The sequence below is a fragment of the Typha latifolia genome, chromosome 6, assembly GCF_019914945.1.
Source record: "Typha latifolia isolate L0001 chromosome 6, TyphaL0001v2, whole genome shotgun sequence".
Lineage (NCBI taxonomy): Eukaryota > Viridiplantae > Streptophyta > Magnoliopsida > Poales > Typhaceae > Typha > Typha latifolia.
The window spans coordinates 10,411,976-10,434,549 of NC_133091.1; the positions used below are offsets into that span (position 1 = coordinate 10,411,976).

The following is a 22,574-nucleotide window of genomic DNA, read 5'->3' on the forward strand; positions in this document are numbered from 1 at the left end:
CTTGTTGCTTTTGTTCGCGATGTTCAGTAAGCATAGTAAGAGAACATTTATTCTGCCAGTGTTGCTGGTTTTCAGGTAACTGGCCTCAGCATATCAGTGCAAATCATGAAAAATAAACTAGCTCCTGCAATGAGGAAAGCTAATCTGGATATAAGATTTGGAAGGGGTATTTGCCATGAGGCTGAGGTTCTGGAGATGGCTTCTTCTCGTGGAATTATTGTGAGGGAAGAAAATGGATACTGGATGAAAGGAAAATTTTTCAAGGACCAGTTAGAAGCTGAACAGTTTCTAGTCGAAAATAGTGCTGTTACAGATGAACTTGTTGGTGTCTTAAGAGAACAGCTATTTGAGATGACATCGTAAGATGCCTTGAGTTAGAATCTGAAGGTTAGATATTTTAAATGGCAGGGGCAGCCTCTTGCATTAAATGCCTTTGGGGACTTTATGATGAGAATGGTAAACATTGCATGAATGTTCAATAGGGTGCAATACCACTGAAAGGAAGTGCAGTTGCAGGTTACGAGATTTGATGATTATCACTTAATGTTCAATAGGGTGCAATACCACTGAAAGGAAGTGCAGTTGAAGGAAGTGAAATTTATGAGATTTGATGATCATCAATTACTCCAAGAGCCTAACTCTGGTCTTCACAAGCTATTAGAGCTTCTGATTCTTGATATCATCAAATTGCCGATGATGGATTAAGAGGGTCATTCTAATTTGTTTGGATGAGAGAGGGCCACACAATTTAATATCCGGCTAGAAAAGTACCTTTTGTTTGTAATTTCATGTATGTTTATTTTACTTGATTTCAGTTTCGGTGTATCTATAAGACTAATGACATAGTCATGCTCATAGTTTCATCGGCCAAATGCGATTTCAGTTAAATGTGAGCAATGACATCAAATCCAGGATCTGTTTTTGTGCTTTATTTCCATTTAAGTGAATCAAATATGAGAGGAGATGATTAAGGGCATCAAAACTTCAGTACCACCATATCATTACATGCCTTTGTGAGCCTCCTGTGTTAGATGATTTAACTTCAATCAAAGTCAACTTTATCTTCGTAATCTGAAAGTTGACTGGTCTTATAATTTAGATAAACTGGTGCACTGACTGGTTCTACAAATATTACACACACTGCAGTACACAATTGTTTGATAGCTGAGTTCCTTTGAGTAGATGCTATATTGTGTAACACTCAAATAAGCAGCGGATGAGCAAGGAGTCAGAATCTGTCGTGTTTAGAGAAATTATTTTCAGCTTAGCTTTCGGTAAAAAAATATGTTCACATAGTACCAGAGCAGGAGTTATATAAATTTAATTTCTTCGAAGAATCATAAAAAAAGAATATCAAGAGATCTTTGTACCTTTTCTTGCTGGTCTATTTTGAAGAATTGAAGATTTGGCCAGTTTATTTATTTGTGGAATGAAGTCAATTCTAGATGAAGTTATTCTAATTTTTAATACCAGTATAAATTATTCTATTTTTTGGTTGAATACTAGTATAATGAGTAATAATTATATTTGAGGTGATATAAAATTAATATTAAAATAATGAAAAATAATAAATTTGTATTGGGATTTGGTGATATTTTAAACTAAATGACAAAAATACTCTTAATTGGATGTAGAGTACTAGTAATTAGTAATGCCTAATCTAGAGGCAAAATAGTAATTTGGGTTATTATTAAATTTACTTTTAGTTGTATGGAATAAAAGGAGAGAGAATGATAAATTAGTATACCAAAAAAAGTTTAAGTTATTATTTAGTTAGTATACCAGAATAAAAAGACTTATTTAAAAAAATATATATTCCTATTTCAAAAGTGACCGAGCTAAAAGAAGAAACATAATTATGAATACTATAGCAGTGTTCTCTTCTGAGGTTTTTTCGAGAATTACATTAGTTATTCTTATCTTGATTAGATTTTTAGGTGAAGGCATAAGCAAAAGCCAAAAGATGGCCAATGGAACAGTGCTCAAATAATTAAATGGGTTCATGGTGTATAAGTATACTCCCGGTTCAAATTATAATGGTATCGATTAAATTGGGATATTATTAAGTTCTCACTTCTCTCAACAGATAAAAATATACCCCTCCGCCGGATGAAGTTATTTTAAGGTCAAAGCCTAGATGATCCATATGTAAATAGTGAAATCAGGAAGAGAAGAATCCCTTCCTTCTGGGAAAAAAATAGGAAAGAAAATCAGTTTTCAGATGTAAAAGAAAAATAATAACTCAATACTTATTTTATATATGATTGTCACAGTTAGACAATGTCATTATTTACTAGTCATAAAATTAGCTACTAAACCATATTGCAAAACCACAACCCACACAGAAGTTGAGAAAACTTTTATGGGTTATTTACATTAACAGCTAATGACAAAGAACAGACTTGCACCTCTCACTGGAAGAAAATTGACATCATGCTTCAGGATGCATTCTCCAGAGCTACCTCAAGGTGCTGCATTCATCCAAATTCAGCAGCAAGCATTCAGAATCGAAGCTATGGTTTTTTGAAGACCTTCGCGATGTAACATGACCTCTCTGGGCTTTCAACCGCGGTGATCTCTGGTTAAACATGGGAGGCTTGCTGGATTTAGTGACACATGCGTCACTGGCAATGGAAGGAATTGGCGAGAGTGGCCTATTCGTACATGGAGAACATTGCTGAGAACGAATGTCTGCCAACATCCCCAGTCGCTCTCTCGGTGTACTCATCGATCTAAATCTTGCCTTGGCTGATGCTGTTGACGCCATGTAACCTGGGAAATAAGGGGAGCTTGACAAGGAATCATCATCCCTTAGGGAAGTTTGACTCGATCTATCAAAGGATCTTCTCGCCAAGTACTTGAATTGAACTTCTTCCTTGTGTTTGTTTGAGGAATCTAGAGGTCTAAATGAATCTGATCCATGCATCTTGGAGTCAGGGGTTCTCTTAACTGAACGAATCTCGGGAATATCCTTATCTAGTTGTTGTGAACCAACCCATTGATCCAACCAGGTCCATCTGCCGTTTAGATCTTCAAGATCTTTAGATATAAACTGCCTTCTTGCATTCAGCCCCTCCTAAAGAAACATTTGTGGAAAAAAGGAAACAAAAAAACAGGAGAGGAAAAATATTAAAATCAAATCAAGTGACTATAAGAAGCTACTTAGGAAGTAGGACTGCCAAGAAATGTAACAAAAATGACCAACCTGATGGGAAGATGCATATTGCAATGCTCGTACTCGCTTTAATGAAGCTTCTTCCCTCGTTTTCAGCATGGCTTTTATATCTTCCTTCGACAAAGTACTGCTGTCCCAATTTCGCTCCTTGTTTCATGCAAGAAAGAACTAGTCAGCAGAGCTTTGGCACAGAGAGTAACATTTATTTAGCCAAACTTCTAAGGGAAGACAAGTTTCTGAAACTAAAGTAGGATAGCACGACACAGTCATAAGATCACTGGTACATTATGAAAGATGAGAGGCTGCTTTCTTTCTTGGTTGCGGGTGATGGTTTCTGGTAGAGTAGCTTCTTATGCTACTAGAACTGAGAGGTAGCTTCTTGCGAGAATTCAAGGGAGTTTCATATCCTTTAGGCTCAGCTGCTAAGCAGTCATTGGTACCATCATCCAAAGAACTTTATATAAGCAAACATCCTAAATTTATGTGAACAGTCAATAAGAGATTGATAAGACCATAGGAGGAAGTTGAAGAACCTGCCAAAGCATAGACTGCGGGAGAAACAATCCTATTCATGTTGCACAGGAAGTTTCCTAATCCAATTCCTAATAACAAGTTGCATTGTTGGGTGGGCTTATGCAGTGTCAGTTTTACCTATGTGATTTCTAAGAACAAAAGGTATATCGTCATCTCAATATTGGTGTTGAAAACAAGGGGACACAGTTTCCTCTTTCTAAAACTCTATAATATCTAATTAGTATGTCATTTATTAAGTGATATCAAGATTATATTTCTGGGTAGGCAACAAAGATCATTTATTTTTATCTGTCTCAACAGTATGCCAACTTTATTATCTGTATCATTCATAAAATATGGTCCAGATCACTTGTACTTGAACTTTATTTTTTTAATTATATGTGGTCTTCACCTATCTTAGAAAGTAGCAGAAGTTTTCCCTATAATCCTCTCTGTAACATGCCCTTAAACAGGGGTTGTAATCATAAAAGGTTCATCTATGTGGCATACCAATTCTTGCATCTTTGTAAGAGAAGCCAAGTAATTAATACTGCCTGCAAGAACTTATTCATGGGTCATAGGTATATTGAATAACACGCCATAAACTAACTTTGTACAGTTTAATTAGCATGAAGAAGAAAGACCTTATATAGTGTAAACTAATGGGTTCTAATAACTTACATATATTTTTGGTCCCCTCGCTTCTCTCATTTTCCGCTGAGCATAAAAGTCTTGAAGATTATCAGCAGTCTTAACTCTAGTGGCACGGGCATGTGACTGGATCTTCATGAGAGACTGCAAACCTTTTAATGTAATGGCTGTTTGTTGTCTCACTGCTTGGCCACGGACCAAAGCTTGAAGCCTTACGAGGCCCTTTAATGCTCGCAAGGCTCTCCTTGCCTAAAGGGAAGTTGGAGTCAAATTAGTTGAGGAGATCAATCAAGAGTTGTTTATATAAGCAAAAACATAGATACAAAAGGAAAGGAAGACAGTAATAGCAAAGCACTTTAAACCCTACCTAAAACATCCAAAACCCAGGTATACTATCGGACAGCAATGAAGTTAACAATGCAAAGAATCAAAAATAGCAGCAGAAGTTAAACTAGGAGACTGGCTTATATGTTTGCCCAAGAAATTCACTGTTAAAACATGTATGACAATGCCTAGAGGCTAGAAGGGTTTTGGATTATCTTGAAGGATTGCTGACATCTTAGCATGTAAACGTTAAATTATGTTATCTTTCGATTTTATATGGTGTCAGTGTACTAGTAAGCACAAGTCAATTTATTATACTGGAAATTCATACTTTAAGAACATATTGTATTGCGCAAGTTTCTGTAGCACACTTTTTGAACTTCCACTGATATAGTCCAAAATGATGATCTCATCAGAAGAGGGTATCCAAGTGAATGAGGCTCGACTAATATGTCATATGGAAAGGGTTAGGTGTACATACCTTTAGTACAAATACACAATAGTTTAGTGAATTCAATGTCAATATATTCTTTCAAATTTCAGGAGAAGTGAGAAAATGGCAGTAAAGAAGGTTCAGGTAAATCAAACAACATATTTGCTTCATCTTAAGCAATAAAACTTTCATCCTGCTTTTCGTCTCATTTAGTTCCTAGGTGGAAGCATAACGGTGAACCTCTTTAGGCACCTGTTACTGCTAGGCCAATGTTTAGCAAATTTACTGTTTAACATAAGTCCAAAACCATTGCACTTCAAATGAACCCATTGAAACCCTTCAACCATCCAATTGCATGTACTTATTATTTAGTCTTTCAGCATCAGGTCTCAAGCCTTGATAAAGTACAAGGGTTTCCATAAGTAGTTCGATAGACAGTATAAACTAATATCAAGAAAACTTTTAAGATAAATCCTCTTTTTATTCCTTATTTCCTTTTTACTTTGTTCGAAAGACCCATGTAAATTAGCAAGTCCATGCAACAGCAACCTAAAGCGAAGGAAGCTAGTTAACTATGTATAGTTTGTACGAGTGATACATCTGGTCATATTCTGGACTGAATAACCTTTAAGTAGAAAGGAAGATTTACTTGGAGAATAGAAAAGTATAGAACTCCAAAATCGTTAATAAGTTTCATAATTTGGCACATATTACTAATTAAAAAAAATCAAGAGAGGTTGCAGATAAATGCGAACTCTTGAAAGAAGCATAGAATAAAAGGAGTGAAATAAATGTTTGCATGCTGTTCACGTTTGAAGTTCAGATGTGTATGTGGCTCCCCGGATAGATATGTTTTTTGCTAACATGTTCTTCAAAAAATACATAATGACATGCTAGGGAATTTTCTAGGCATGTTAGGTTTTCCTTAATGTGTAATGATTGGGAAGAACACCAACTCCTAGAAGAAATAAATATTCATATAGTACAGAATTACAGATAGAACAACAAAGATGGAAATTATGAAGCTACTACATGAAATTCTTTACAAGGATATAGAGAACCATAGTGCGAGCAGAAATTGAAATTTGAAAGGTATCTAATAAAAGGAAGAGGATAGAAGGTCTAATAGCATCATACCCAAGTTCTACAGAAATGGAACATTTTTTAACTAATGGAAGAAGTGTTTTTTAACTAATGGAAGAAGTGTTTTTTTTTAAGATTTCAACCTGTTAAAAGTATCCACTCTACAACAATAAACATGACTAATGCGAATGTGGAAGTTCCTTATGATGTGCAATGTGCAAACTTTGTGGTAGGATTGCTAAGCTGTTATCTATGTGATGAAAAAATTCAGATACGTACAAGATATCCACGAAAAGCAGTCTGAATTTTAATTGCCGCCACTTCAAAATTCCGAAAATATGATGAAGGAGCCCCTGTAAGGCGGACAACCTGAGCAGCTGCCTGAGCAGCAGCAACCGCGGCCTCAGCAGCCGCTGCAGTTGCAACTGCAACAGCAACTGCATGTTTGCCCTGCTCTTCTTCTGCTTGTCTTAGTAAACTTGACGGAGGAGCTGGTAATGTAAGAGATTTTCTGGACTTGAGCCTTCCTAGAAGCCATATTTTCCTCCTTTCCTAGCAAATGAGCAAAACGACTTGTTCAATATAAGAAGTAAATACTATAAAAACAAATTATGTTTTTTAAAAGAAATTGGCTTTACCTTTTCCGGTGCCGTTCTTGACTCAGAGATGAAAAATCTCTTCAATCGGTTGAACCAACTCTTTTTCTTTGCCATCAAAAGGTCATCACAAGATCCACTAATATTTCAACATGTAAACCATCTTCCAAGTTTCAAAAGCAGCTCATTGCAATAAAAGAATGCTCATAATAGTGAAGGTAGTTGAAGGGTCATTATCTGGCAAGAAACAATTTCAGCTATTATGATTGACTGGAGACGAACCTATAGAAGAAAGATTCCTTTAATCAGGATAAGGAAGAACAAAAAAGATAGAGATAGCTAATAATGAATTTAATGACATATTGGACTTTAAATGATTAATAACCGTTCAAGTACTAAAAGTGTGGTTTTAAGAAAAGAGAAATTTCTATATATTTAAAGCAACTGAGAAATATTCAATGTATCCTCTAGGAACATCACAATTCTAAGGTCTAAGCAGTAAAAATTCCCAAGTAAAATTGTGGGTTAGCTGAGAGATAAAGAACCAATTGCAATAATTCTAATGGATGATAAAGTGATACTGGTATAGTGTGCCCATAAGAAGAATTGATACTAAGAAATCCCAAATTTTACCATCATATGCACAAGAAAAGAACTTGTACAAAATTCTTCTACAGGCAAAAGCATGGGAAACCCAAGGCATCCATCCAACTGTGAGCTCTTACTCAATTTCCTGAATCGAATGGGAGAGTGGAAAAAACTACCCAGAATTGCAGCGAAAGTAGGAACCACAGAAACAAGACTGCAGAAGTTATCAAGATTCTTGCATAGTGGAAAACACAAGAGTTGGATATCATCTTCCACAAAGAAAGCAATAAAACAAAAAGTATAAGAAAAGTATAGACAATGACAATGCATCAGTCACAGGATTCTCTACAAGCAATCCAATAAAGCTCAATCTAACATCAATCTTAAAATGACAATCCATTCAACTAAAGAGGAAAACACTAATAAGGGAAAACAAAAGCAGAAAAGGAAAAAAGAAGAAGAACAACAACAATCTAGTGTGCTTCTTCCTAAATTAGCAACTTCTATCATTCAGAACTACGAGAAGACAGAAGATTGCAGCCTGCATAACACCAACATGACAGATTGAGACATTCGGAGACACTTCTATGATTCTCCTTTTGTCCAATTTTGTATATACCTGTAGAACAAAGAGACATCAGTGGTGCAGGCTCCTCAGCTTCCTCAGTTGCATTCTTGAAGGGGTTTCAGCTTTGGGAAAGACATCAGGAAACCAAATTGACCCCAACAACCCAGAATGACATCTAATATCCCATCTTGGGTCTCCCCCCCTCTCTCTCTCTCTCTCTCTCATGTTGTGTCTTTTTGACTTTTTGTTGGCTTTGCATCACCAAAGTGGTTGGCAAGGGTGGAAAAGGACAGGGAGTGGCCTGAGTGTTGGCAGATTAGCACTGCGTTGCATGTTGCTGGACTGTGGAGAGGGAGATCTCCCAGACTTACCCTCAGCTTTGGTGTTTCTTTTTTCTAGTACTGCTTTCACACAAGTAGGAGTTCAGACTCAGAGCCCCTCATGGAAGGATAAAATTACCGAAAAGCCCCTGACAAACGCCGAATTTTTTATTTTACGTAACGGTTTTTGGTTGGACAAAGAAGTTGCTTTGTGTGTATAGAGAGAGAGAGAGAGACGTCGCACTTGCCATAATTTAGGTTCTAAATTGAACTATTGCGAATGTATTAACATCTAATGTGATAAAGATAATTTTATTGCCGATCTTTGCCACATCTTTGTATTCTAGCAAATATAATTATCTATGATAAATTAGAGGTTGGCCATGCTACCAACATAATAAGTTCTTATCAGCAAGACTGGTACCGACATCAATTGGGCATTCTTTGTCTGCATCGTGATGTTGCAGATGAATCAACTTATTTATTGATAGCTCTGGCTTACCTTATGGAGTCCTGCATTATAGCCAAGATCGAAGCAAAAATTGCCCTAAAAAGTGCCGAAACTTAGATTTAGTTAGAGCAACAAGTCTACAACCTTACCTCTCATGCAAAACTAATCTGGAATTTGTCTTTTTAACATTTTTGGTCTGCTTCCTTAAAATTGTGAGAGGTTGTATATAATTAAGAGGATCAAAATATCGTAAAAAGAATCAAAGATTTATATGAAAATAAGCAATAGTTCAAAAAGAAAGCGTAGATGTAATCAACCCAACTTGTTATCCCAAATGTAATTATTGATGGATATTTGCATGCTAACTACTCTACCATTAATGAAAAAAGAAGTATATAATAATGAATATCTTTTATCTAAATAAAAAAGGAATGTGGTTGGAAAGAGAGAGAGAAAAAAAAAAGTTTTTTGAGATCTACTGTAGGAAGTGGTGAATGTCTAATCTTGTATGGTTCAGGAGGAGCTTTAGAACTGTCTCTCTGTCAATTTGCCAGCTAAGAAATCCACATTGAAACTCTCTTAGTTGTTTTGCCTTTCCACACCTTCCCCACTTCCCAAATCCACAGCCACTTGACACTGCCACTGCCCTTCCACACTTTCCCCACTTCCCAAATCCGCAGCCACTTGACACTGCCACTGCCCTTCCAATCAATGTAGTCTACACACATCACAGTTTCACATTTTATTCATTTATATCACTGGTCAAAGCCATCGAGTTTGAATTAGATCACATTTTATTCCACACGAGTAAGTGGAGGCATGCTAAAAATCGATTCATTAATTATAGGTAATGGGTAGTAATGTAGCATATCATCTGGCTCTAAAACCAGTAAAGTGGCATTCGGAGAACCCAACTAGCTTCAAACTTGATTGAGAGTTACCTTTTTTTTTTTTTTAATCTTTGTTTAGTTACCTTAAACGGGTTTAGAAAAATTAAGTGTTTCGTTGTGAATCAGGGAGAATTGATATATTTAATTTAAATTAAAGTGTTTTTCATTCTAGTTTAAGGAGGGAGAATTGATGATATTTTTTGTAAATTGACAGAGAGGCTCCTTGGGGTTGTTGAATATTGCAATAACCAAAATATAGAAAAAGTTAAGTTTATATGTGTCTTTCCCTTTCTCTTCTTCCCTGATTTTCTTAATTATCTCAAACCATGATCATGGCGAATCCTGCTGATATTGTTGTTGATGTTGGTAACCCGATGAATTATTTCTACTTTATAAAATCTTAGCTTTACTCCCTTTCTCCCCTCGCTGCTATCAACCTATTCCTCTCTTCTTCTTTTCTCCTCGTCAGAGCATTGCCATAGCCATTAGAGACTACCTTGCAAATTGTCAGTGAGTCCTCTTTCACCCTTTAAAATCAATTTCAGTATAATTAAGTGTATTTAGTATAACCTTGCTTTAAGTATTTTGACTTTTCCAACAAAGTATGTTGATCGGTGACTTCAGGCTACTACTGGGCAACTAGAAGCTTTGTGTTGGCAATATCGTGCTATGGGTAATGTCACGATCCAAGATAGGAATCATGACCGGTCATGCATCTTAATATACTTGAGATACATGAAGCCTTACTAATACTTCCTAAGTGTACAATGGCAAAAATAAATAAACGAAGAAGATCTGCTTTATTAACTTTAAACTAATTACAAAAATTATCAAAACAATGTCATCGTTTTTGAGTTTCTAAATAAAATAAATTTAACACTTAATCTAAAGCATAAAATTTAAAAGAGCGAAAAGGTAAATAGGTGGGTCCTAAGTCGAGGTGGGATCTGGGTACGTCTTACTCAGTCGCCACGCTGACTATTACCTGAGATAATAAATAAATAAAAAAAAGAAATCCATGAGCCAAAAATTATAACTTAGTGAGTGGAATCCACTCGAAAACCAAATAAATTCTAAATTTTATTAATGTTGAATAAAAACTAAGATCAACAATATACAGTCTAATTTTTTTCACTAAAATTTAATATTTGCATAAGGTATGGCGATGCACTGAGTATAATGATTAAATGCACACAGAAAATATAACAATTAAATTTGCGCGGAAGGATGAAATAAATAATTTGTACACAGTAAATTACATGGTCGGATAAAATTACGAAGTATAATAAAAATAAATACGTGAGTGAACTCACTCACCTGGGTCTAGGCAAGACAACTGAATCTCAAATCCCTAGCTCACGTGTTAAAAATCACCACCTTTAATAAAAAATAATAATAACATTTTTAAATAAAAAAAATATTAAAAATTTTCTATAATTTAACTCAAAAATTAATAATTTTGGCCAAAATAAGCCCAAATTAGTTGGGCTGGGTTGCAATTGGCCCGCAGCCCACCCAACCAATTCTTAAATGGATTGGGCCCAAGGCCCAATCCAATTAAACTAATGGAATCGGGTCGGGTCCCTTGGATTCGGATCCAACCCGACCCAAATCCAAAAACTTAACCCCGAGTCTGGCCTTCTCCAAATCGAAGGGAACTGAAGGGCAAGAGAGAGAGAGAGAGAGAGAGAGAGAGAGAGATGCCGGCGGTTACTGCCGACGACGATCCATCGGCCGCACCTTAAGCTCCCCGACACTCTCGCGACCCAGTAGACCACGAGAGGTGGAGGAGAAGCCAGAGATGACGGTCGACAGCTCGACTCCATGGCCGATGACCATGGAGTCGTCTCTACCACACATCGAGCCATGAAGACTTCAGGGAAGCGTGCCTACGACACGAGGTCAACGATGCGAGGCTTTGGCACACGAGCAGCAGGGACCCGAAGTCGCCGGCTAGCGTGAGTTGCCGGTGAAGCCGAAATCCCACAAATTAGGTATTTTTGTTTTAACCTATTAAACTAAAATTAAAATTGAGGGGTGGGAAAAGGCTTACCAAGGAGTCACATGGTGGTCTCTGATGGCTCCAGCGGTACTCCGGCAGACTGATTCCACTGCGTGACTTTGACGGTGAGAAAGAAGAAAGCGAAGGAGGAGACGAAGAAGAAAAGGGAAATAGTTGGGGGGAAGGGGTTGAGGAGAGAGAGAAGAATTAGGGTTTAATTTATAGTGCAAAAATCAAAATCTAAAGTAGATTTGGATTCAGTGAGATTTCAGCGACTATCTCATCGCGTGCTGGAGAAGGAGAGATGAGGGGGTTGCACGTGCAGAGCTTTTGACAACTCTAAGTCTTCTTGCCTCTAAAATTTGGTTTTGGTCTTTACAATTCACTATAACATGTTACAACTCATATGATTTTTTATTTTGTCATAAATTTGCCAATTACAAGTGCTAAAAATCTCCCAATTTGGTAATTTTGTGTCAAAAACCAAAAACTCCAATTAACAACTGATTCTAGGTTTAGGTTTTTAATTATTGACAATTGTTTACAAAATATTCTCAGTGTATTTTTACATGTATATGAGCTTTATACAAGTCTAGAATATCTCTGGTTTGAAGAATTGCAAAATTATTGGAGAAAAGCTGTTGAGTTCATACCGCGTTCACAAACGTGTTCGAACGCGATGCATTCACAAATGCGTTCGAACGCGGGTACTGTGTTCACATAGACCGAGAGCTGCGTTCACAAATGCGTTCAAACGTGGGTACTTGCGTTCACACAGACCGAGAGCTGCGTTCACAAACGCGTTCAAACCCGGATACTTGCGTTCACACAAATCGAGAGCTGCGTTCACAAACGTGTTCAAACGCCGGTACTGTGTTCACACAAATCGAGAGCTGCGTTCACAAACGCGTTCGAACGCAACCTAAAGAATTCAAGATGTCGTGTTCGAATGCACTCGGGCCCGTTTGAACGCACCTGAGATCAAGTCATGCCGTTCGAACGCACCCGGGCAGCATTCGAACGCACCAACGAAGTTTGATAAAATTTGGACTTTCGTGAGTACGGATAAGACTTGGATTTGGCTCTATCTTGGAGATCATATATAACGATTGTGATGCCCTATCTCTAGGGTGGTTGAAGAAGCATTATTGAAGGAGACTTCTTGAGGCTACATCGGTTCTTCAACTAACAAGGTTTCACTCATCATCAAAAGTTAATCTTTCGTCTTAAGGGCTATCTAGACGAAAGATTAATCTCGAGGGTAACTAAGGTTGGACTTCAATCATGAGAAGTAGTGAATCGTGGGTTCTAGCGAGCAAGACTGAGAGAAACAAAGTCGTTTGGATCGACGGGTTATTTTGTGAGTCAGCTTTGTAACTGCTACTATTATAGTGATTGGTTTTGATCCGAATTTGGATCCGTGGTTTTTTTCGGTTTGAGTTTTTCTACACTAAAATCTTGGCGTTCATCTCTGCTTTCGTTTTTAATATTTTTACGGACTTTTACTTAAGCGAACGAGTGATATCATTGCCTAGTATTTAAATACATACTTGTGTCTAGGGATTTTTCACTAGGGTTACATCATCCTATTAGACCAAAACCAAAACACACGCTTTGACATGATAAAAGAAATCTGCAGTCACTGAAAACACTATATGAAATGCACATAAGTATGGAAGATCGGAATAATATCATAATAGATGTAATGTAATAATAACCGTACAGTATGAACTATTTAATCAACGTTGAAGACTAAACATGTTGTATATAAACATCCATAGGCATTTAACATACAATAATAAGCATACCACATACCCATCAAGCACAACCAATATCACAGAGTCATCAAGCACAACCAAAACATAGTCAATAAGCACAATCAAGACATAATCATTAAGAACAAAAGATGTTGGTAGTTTCATGTATTTGACATGAATTTTTATTAACTTTGAGCTAAGTTTTAAATGGGGCCCATATATTATTAATGATAGTTTAATAGTGGAATTAATTTAGCTCAAAAAGTACTTTATTGTCATATATTCAGTTAGTCAAATTCATGAAGAGAAGTGAATGAAAATTGACTCTAAAGTGGGTATCATGACAATAAAAAATAGAGAAAAGTGAGTTTAGTATCATATTTGATATTTGAGAAATGTTAATATGGTATATGAGTAACAAACTTCTTATGGACTTTGGGCGCCAAAAGGGGTACCTATTTTGTTGGTAAAGGTTACCATGCAACTTAACTCACACGCACGCGCCGCCCGGCCCGGCTTAGCTCGGTTCGGTTTGCACGCACGGATCAAGTCCAATTTTAATTTTTTTTTCTGATACGGATTCAAATCTGGTCTAGTTCGGGTTGGTTGGTTGGTTGAACCTGCTTGAAGTCAAACCCGACCCGAAATCGATGAATAATTAATTAGTCAGTTAGTTGTTGAACCTGACCCGAAATGGTGCATCCCTTCACGGTGTAACTATTAATTGGTTTTAGACCCGAAATTGTGCATCCATTTGGTGACCATTTGCATCTTTTCGTCTAGCCTGTTTAATTCTATAAATAGGTTGTCAGTCTACATAATTTGAAACAGAAATTTGGTTCATTCCTTCTAAATCTGAGTCGAGTCTTAAGTTTGAGTCTACATTTGAGAGAGAGCACAGCACGGTTCAGGTTCAACAAGGCATTCAAATAGCTTCTTCCTTTCGAGTGCAAGATAATTGTTGTATCCTGGGAGACCGACGTCTACTATTCCAGAAGCAATCGGTGGAGGGCGAATTGGTCTTAAGGAGATAGTGTCCAACACTAGACTCGACTATTCAGAATTTTATATTCTGTAATCTGTAAGTTTATTTAATTTATTTTTTTTGATCGGATTTTTTGTGACTCTTTGGAATCAGATTGTTATCGCCAACAAAAGATAGTCATTAAGACACAAAAGACCCACACACCACTACCCCTTTTGTTTGAAATTGATAATACAAAAAACTAGGCTAGAGGAAAATGCTGCAGTAATATAGCCACAATGTCATTTAACACATTCCCTTGACGAGCTTGCTCCTCTAATTGCCTAGTTTACTCAACTGAAATCTACTAAAGTGAAGAGGAGAGGTTAGTCAAAGAACCCTCAATGACCAAAGGTCGAGAAAATATGGTTGGACTCTCAAGTTAAGTGGAGCGACTAACTAGAGCTTCCTCCTCTTCACCCTCAGAATCCATGGAGGCATCAGACCGTGGACGACGAGCCCCCAAAACATGTGAATGGCCATGGCTCAGTGTGGTCATTTTTAATTGACAAGGAGAGGAGATAGACGTTTCTGAAGAATCCACAACAACACCCCGTAGGAGACACAAATCTGAGATGAACACGTCAAATGGTAAACCTTCAACCGTCGAACGAGCAAGCATCATTGATGAACTGTACATGAAGGATCTGAGATCAATAGGAACACCAGTTGCTATTACATGAATGAGATACACTCTATCTTGTTATGTGGCTGCACTTTGGGCTTCACATTGAAACAACAAATCAAGTTCAAAATCCCAATGAAATTGTTGAGGGAGGCATGCGGGATCATACTGGAGCTCCAAACAGCATCTGGACTGGCAATCATGTGAACAACCGAAGAAATGTTGGGAGGAGGAGAGGTGTCGATATACAAAAACTTTGAATATTCAACTCTGGGAAGATGGAACTAAGAGGAGATCAAGACAGGACTCACTGAGATATCCACTTCTCTAACTCTCGATCTTCACTCACATCGGCATTCATATAGAATTCTCTGACTACTTTGACAAATGCAATCCCTCCATGTCAACCAACCCTAACCAAGATTGTCAACAGAACTAGAATCCACTCCCAACTTAGTGAAATCAAGCAATCTGACATTTCGCTCTATCAAGACTGGACACTTAGAAAACATTTTCAAATACTTCTTCTCACCCTCTTTTGAAGCAAATCGATTCACCTAGGGTCGAGAACCACTCGCACCCACACCAACACTAGAGGCCTTGCATTTAGTAATCGCAAATTTTTGCCAAGACATGATTCTTACCAAAACAATAAGGCAAAAGAGGGCAATATTCAATGGAAAGAACTCCAAGTGAAAAACACAAAGCACAAAAGGGAGAAATACATGAGAGATCAAGAACCCATACCTTACTTTCAGATTAAATCAAGGTATGCAAGGAATCCAAGCAATTTGAAGGCACGAGATAGTGGAGAGGACGAAGGGGAGGAGAAAAAAAAGAAGGAAGAAGAAATGAACTATTTTGAACAGTTTTAAATAGTTCAACCTAATATCGTTTGAACAAGATCCAAGACGTTCAAAAGAGATCTAAGACGTTCAAACGACATAAGTGAAATTTGAAGAGGAAAAAAAAGCCCTGTTCGAATAATCATGTTATGTTCGAACGAGATATAATGGCACACAAGGACGTTTGAACGACAACCACCTGTTCAAATGGGATTGTTAGAACTAAGATAGAATATATTTTTCAGCACAATTTCCAACAACCGAAACAATCCCACAAGCCAAATCTTCTCCCAAAGACATACTCAAAACCAAAACGTGACACATTTTTATCAAGGATTTGCTACAAAAAAAACTCAGAAAAGCTCCCATTTAAATTGAAGATAATAAGTTTTTACTGATGTAAAACAAACTTGTGACAATAGAGGCATCAAGATCAATGAACACATGAAGATGATACATTGGAAAGATAGACTAAAGTAATGACAAATGGGAATAGCTATGATAACGTGCACTCATACCCAAAACTTCTGACAAAGTATCAAATGATCTCAACACAATAATTATCAAGATATGTCAAAGGAATGTCTAATTCACATTAAGTTCAAACCAGCATTCACCATATACTAACGCATGGGGAGAATTAATTGTGCAATAATGGTTTTCACTTTCAATTATAGATAATCATTTTCTTAATAATAGAAAAAGAATGCAACATAAAGTTCACCGTCAAATTGGACAAATGAGTAAGGTGGCTTTCACAGTTGGTGAAATGCTTTATGGTCATCTAGTATATGAATATAGATATCCTTGGGAGTAACAAGTTATATCATTGAATCGAAGATCAACATGAGATTCATAGGAAAGTTTAAGAGGAGAGCACAAATAAAAACAGTCAAGATATATATATATATATAAATAGGTAGTAAACATTACTCAGTCATCCTACTAATAAGTCAAGAAGGCATGACACATAGGGGTGAAAACGGATCGGATTTTATTCGATCCGACCCTCTAACCGACCCGAGTCGGATCGGATATGGGTCCAAATATTTTACCCGGTCCGGATTCGGATACGGATACGGATAGCAATTTATTAAAATATCCGAATCCGGATCCGGATACGGGTATATCATATATGTTCGGATACGGATTCGGATATCGGATATCCGAATACCCGTATACTATATAATACTAACAAATATCCTACCCTTAAAAACTAACCCGACCCATTAATATAAAACCCACATCCAACCCACTAACTTACCCTAACTCCTCAACAATCAACCCTCATCTCTTCACCACATCAGCCGCCGCACTCTCACCATCTCTTCACCACATCAACCCCCATCCCCATCTCTCCCTCACTCTCAACATCGACTCCCGCCGTTCCGCAGCCCCGTCTCGGTCTCTCCGACCGACAACAACAGCGTGTCGTCGCCAAGTACCTTCGCCTCCAATCATCACCATCATCGCCGGTACCTTCGCCTCCGATCATCACCATCGTCGCCGGGGTACCTTCGCCTCCGATTATGTAAGTTTTCTTTGCCTATTGTAGAACGATAATAAGTTTTGGCATGAAAGTCTAGAAAATTGCTTGTGTGTGCATAGCTCTATAAACATGGATCATCACCATCGTTCCCGAATTTAATGCTATTCTCTGTGTGCATAGCTCTCTAAATCTTTAGCCCGAATGTGTAGAATTGGAGCCCCTATACTCTTATTTGTTTTGAGTTTTTGACCTTATAAATTTGGAGCCCTATAAATTTTTGACCTTATTTGTTTTGAGTTAGGATGTCTTCGGAACCAATTCAGAGACCTTTAACATGATTAAGAGATTCTTAATATAGTTCAGTAATTAAATATTTTTTAAAATTTAATTAAGTTTATTTTAAAATTTTAAAAATGAGATCAACTAATTAGATAGTTTTATTCTTTCGTAAGTTTTATAGTATCCTCTAAAGATATACAACATTTGTCTTGGACCATAGAAAGCTTAAATGTGAAGATTAAAATAATAAGAGTGTAAGAGAGTACTAAAATTGACTCAAATTGTCGTTATATATTTATATATATAAAAGATGGAATAAACACATGACTGAAATTGGTGGACGAATGGACTTTAGGGAAGTGCGAGAGGGACAACTAAAGACAAGAGAAAGTATTCGAGAGTCTGGATGTCGGCTTATTGGTGGCGTATTTGGATTGAGAGAAATACTGAACTTTTTCAGAAGCTATCTCCTGAACAACTTGTTGATCTATTCCAATTCAGTTGAAACTTTGACATCCAAATTGTTGAAATTGTTGAAATTGTTGAAACTTTCGCATTTTTTAAAGATTCTAAAACTTTTAGCATTTTTAATTAGTAACGGCACATAAATGCTACATTGTCTGTTTTTTCTTCCATGTGGGGAGTGAGAAATTTAGATTTTTAAATACTTTGAAAGCATCGTTAATTTTTTATTTTAAATGAAAAATGTTAGGTATATTACATCCAAATGAGTGTTATATCCCAATTATGGGGTCCGCTACATCGATCCTTTGTCTTCATTCTGCTCTTATCTTGGGTACTCTCATTTTCTAATGGAATGATCAACATATCATTGTGTATTATTAATATTGTCCAAGCCTTTGTTGTTCCTATCATTGTGTATAGTGAGCAAAAGTAGCAGAATAAATTATTACATTATGATTTTCTGCAATATTTGGAACATGTTTTGTGAAATTTATTTCTAAGATAATGTAGTTCACAATTTTTTTAATGACATCTGTAATTTTTTAATGTAGTAGAGAAAATTGCAATGACATCTAAAAGTGCGTCGCTCAAGATGACACCAAGAATAGTGTTACTCAAGATGATAGAACAAAGAGAAAAAAATGACATCGATGTCCGGGATAATTTTGATAAAGTCAAGTGATGGAAGTAATTAATGGGCAAATAGTGAGCAAGTGTAAAGCAAGATGCAAATTTTGTCATAAGCAATTTAATGGGGAAAGTTCTATGGGAACGACACACTTGAGGAACCATTACAAAAATAAGCATGGTAGAGAAAGAGGACAATTGTTACTTAATCTTACAAGAGTCGGAGAAGATGGAATTTTAGAGTCATACAAATATGAAGAGGAAGTAAGTGCAAAAAAACTTCTAACAGCAATAGTTATGCATGAATACCCTTTCTCTATTGTAGAACATGAGTATTTTCTTGAATTTATAAAATCTCTACAACCTGCTTTTCCAACAAAGTCACGGATTACTATTAGAAAAGAGATCTTAGAGTTATATGTTGAGCAAAAAAGGAACGTATATGATATGTTTGGTTCGCTTTCATGTCGTATGAGTGCTACTATGGATCTCTGGACTTCTAGACAGAATAAGGGTTATTTGTGTGTTACAGTGCATTTCATTGATGATGATTGGAGAATTCAAAAAAGAATTGTAAATTTCATGCATTTAGAAGGGAGACATACAGGATTAAATCTGTGTCAAGCATTTCTAAAGAATATGATTGAATGGAATATTGATGGAAAGCTATTTTCCTTAACTCTGGATAATGATCGTGCTAATGATGTTTGTGTTAGAGATGTGGTTAGTCGGCTCAGTGATCAACAATCTCTTGTTTGTAGTGGCATATTTTTTTCATGTCGATGTGCCACGCATATTATCAATTTAGTTGTGCAAGATGGTTTGAAAAAAATAAAGGATGCAAAGTGGAAAATATTCGTCATATCATCTTAATTCTCGAAATTCACCCTTGCAAAGTGGGAGGATTTTCAAAAGAGAGCAAAGGAATGTAATTTAGCTACAAATAAAGCTCTTTCTATTGATGTACCTACAAGATGGAATTCTACTTTTTGATGCTTAGAGATGCTATATATTATATGAATGCATTCAAGAGGCTTCAAAGTGTGCTTATCCAATTAAATTTGCTTTGCATGTCCAACAAATGAGCAATGGGATAATGCTAGAATGTTATGCAAATGTTTGAAAACCTTCCATACAATAACTGAATTGCTTTCGAAACTTCATATCCAACTCGCTAACTTATTTTTCAAAGAATTTTGTGATATTCAATTGCAAATTAGAGAATGGTGCAGAAGTTTGGATGAATTCGTTCTTTCTATGGCAACATCAATGAAAGAGAAATTTGACAAATATTGGCAGCAATGCAATCTTATATTAGCTGTGGCTTCATTTCTAGATCCTCGATATAAAATGAGTATTATGGAATTTTACTTTCCTCAAATTTATTCTCTTGGTGGTGTTAAGGAACTTGAGGAAGTTCGTGAAATCATAAAGAAGTTGCATGATGAATATGCATCTAAATTTTCACGTCCTTTTGATCATGATGTGAATGTAAGCACAAGTGAAGTTATCCAAAGTAGTGGAACTGTTTTTGATGAGTTTGACGAGGATAGAAATAGAAGATTTGAACAATTTTTAATTGAAAAATCTCAACATCAATCTCCTAAGACAGATTTGGATTTATATATTGAGGAGGGCTCACTTCTATGGCAGCGTAATAATACTAAATTTGATATACTATCTTGGTGGAAAACAGAAGGTGCAAAGTATCCTATATTATCACGAATTGCTCGTGATGTGTTGGCAATTCCAGTTGCCACAGTTGCTTCTGAATCTGCATTTAGCACAGGTGGTCGAGTAGTAGATGCTTATCGCAGCAGGTTGGATCCTGAAGCCGTGGAAGCTCTAGTATGCACTCAGGATTGGATAAGATCTACAAGAAAAGGTACTGATTGTTTTATTTTCTTAATTTTTATAAATTAGTATTGAATACTAATTTCAATATATTTTTTTTTTTATTAGGAGAAGTAGCATCAATTGTTAAGGATGTTGAAGAATCAAAGTATCCGAAGTATCCGGGCACGTTTCGCTTTCGACATACAATCAATGGCATGTTCACTAGATTAAATGTAATGCAATCTTTTATGCTTAAATTAAATTTGAATTGCATATGAAATTGTATGAACAATTAATGGTATTACTTGATATGTTTCAATTCATAGATTTTTAGTTCAACAATTAAACTAATGTCATTCATTTATTTTTGCAGATCCTCTTTAAAGTGTATCACTACTCGGTTGGCTTGATTGAAGATTAGAAAAATGTGAAATGTCACAAAATTATAGTGGAATTGGTGGTCACTTTGGAATATTGGCCTTTTTATTGTACTTGCATTATTTTTTAAGTTTTGGTGTAGTATGGTTATTATTACTATGTGAACAAGTTGGTCATCTTTTTGTTATCCTCTTTTCATTATATCTAAGCATATATGTTATGAAATATTGTGAAATTATAGTAGAATTGATGGTCTCATGTTATAGTGAATTGTAGTCGAATTGATGGTCTCATGTTCTAGTGAATTGTAGTGTTATTATTTTTTTTATAGTGAATTATAGTAGAATTGGTGGTCTCATGTTCTAAGCATGAACAGAGTAATCTTATGTTTTTGCACTAGATGTTAGTTTGTTATGTTTTTAGAATTGATGCTTTTATGTTGTAGTGAATTATAGTGTTATCATCTTTTTCTAATAAATTGTAGTGTTATATCTAAGCATGAACAGGGTAATCTTATATTTTTGCACTAGATGCTAATTTGTCATGTTTTTAAAATTTGTGGTCTTATGTTATAGTGAATTATAGTGTTATCATCTTTTGTAGTGAATTGTAGTGTTATCCCTCTTTTTATAGTGAATTATAGTGTTATCTTCTTTTGTAGTGAATTTTAGTGTTATCCCCTTTTTGTTATATCTAAGCATAAACATAGTGAGATTCATTTTGTATTCATATCCAATTATAATTCAAATTTGTTTATCTAGTTTGTGTTCGTATTTGATTAAGATTCGATTCGTAGCCAATTAAGATTCTATTCGTATCCGATTAAGATTCGATTCGTATCCAATTCGTATCCGTTTAATATCCGACCCATATCCGAAAAATATCCGTATCCGTTTAATATCTGATCCATATCCGAAAAATATCCGTATCCGTTTAGTATCCGATCCATATCCGAAAAATATCCGTATCCGTTTAATATCCGATCCATATCCGAAAAATATCCGTATCCGTTTAGTTAGGATATGGTTTTGCATTTTGCTATCCGTCCAATATCCGTATCCGTATCCGTATCCGGAGTCAAAATATGGATCCGGATGTGGTTTGAGCACTATCCGATCCGTATCCGAACCGTTTTCACCCCTAATGACACATCACTGCACCACCATATATCTATATTTATGTTTACAAGAGCTAAAAAAAAATATCAATGTTCGATAGATAAATTTAGTTCTCAACATGGTACAAATAATAGTTTTTTTTTGTTATAATTAATTTAAACAAGACTAGCTAAAAAAAGTAAAACAAAAAAGTAAAACAAAAAAAAGAAATCGGTTGGAAACAACACACACTCCTAAGAATGTTATAAGATTTTTAAATCGTTAGGCATCCAAAGATTTCATAAACAACTCACTCAATTTATATGCATTTCAAAGTGATAATCTTGTCCTTAACTAAATCCCGAATGAAGTGATGGCGAATATCTAATAATTTATAGATGTTATTTTCTAAAATATTTTTGTACGACAACAAAATATTTTAATATACAATATATATAGTTTTATAGTTAGTATCTTCAAATTTCATATATTCTAGATTTTATAGATATTAACTCTGAATTCTATAATTACTAATTATAGATTTTGTACTAAAATAGT

General features: G+C 35.8%; 2 protein-coding genes across 3 annotated transcripts in view; one reads left to right on the forward strand and one right to left on the reverse strand.

Moving 5' to 3' along the window:
- The window catches only part of LOC140790236 (DNA repair protein recA homolog 2, mitochondrial), a 34,935-nt gene extending 33,953 nt beyond the window's left edge, over positions 1-982 (forward strand). Inside the window, exon 8 of the mRNA XM_073140222.1 lies at positions 76-982. Within this exon, the coding sequence (XP_072996323.1) occupies positions 76-363 (288 nt within the window). The 3' untranslated portion in view covers positions 364-982. The remainder of the gene's footprint in view (positions 1-75) is intronic.
- A 1,242-nt stretch (positions 983-2,224) lies between these two features.
- LOC140790237 (protein IQ-DOMAIN 12-like) lies at positions 2,225-8,320 on the reverse strand. Of its 2 annotated transcripts, none has more exons than XM_073140224.1 (6): positions 7,983-8,320; positions 6,818-7,012; positions 6,459-6,731; positions 4,370-4,588; positions 3,206-3,322; positions 2,225-3,076 (listed from the first exon to the last, which is right to left on the reverse strand). In XM_073140224.1, the coding sequence occupies exons 2-6, from the start codon at positions 6,890-6,892 to the stop codon at positions 2,459-2,461; spliced, it is 1,302 nt and encodes a 433-aa protein (XP_072996325.1). In that variant the 5' UTR covers positions 6,893-7,012; positions 7,983-8,320; the 3' UTR covers positions 2,225-2,458. The 2 variants fall into 2 exon arrangements, with proteins under 2 accessions (XP_072996325.1, XP_072996324.1); XM_073140223.1 differs by having other exon boundaries at positions 6,818-7,057; positions 7,983-8,146.
- Between the last annotated feature and the right edge of the window lie 14,254 nt (positions 8,321-22,574).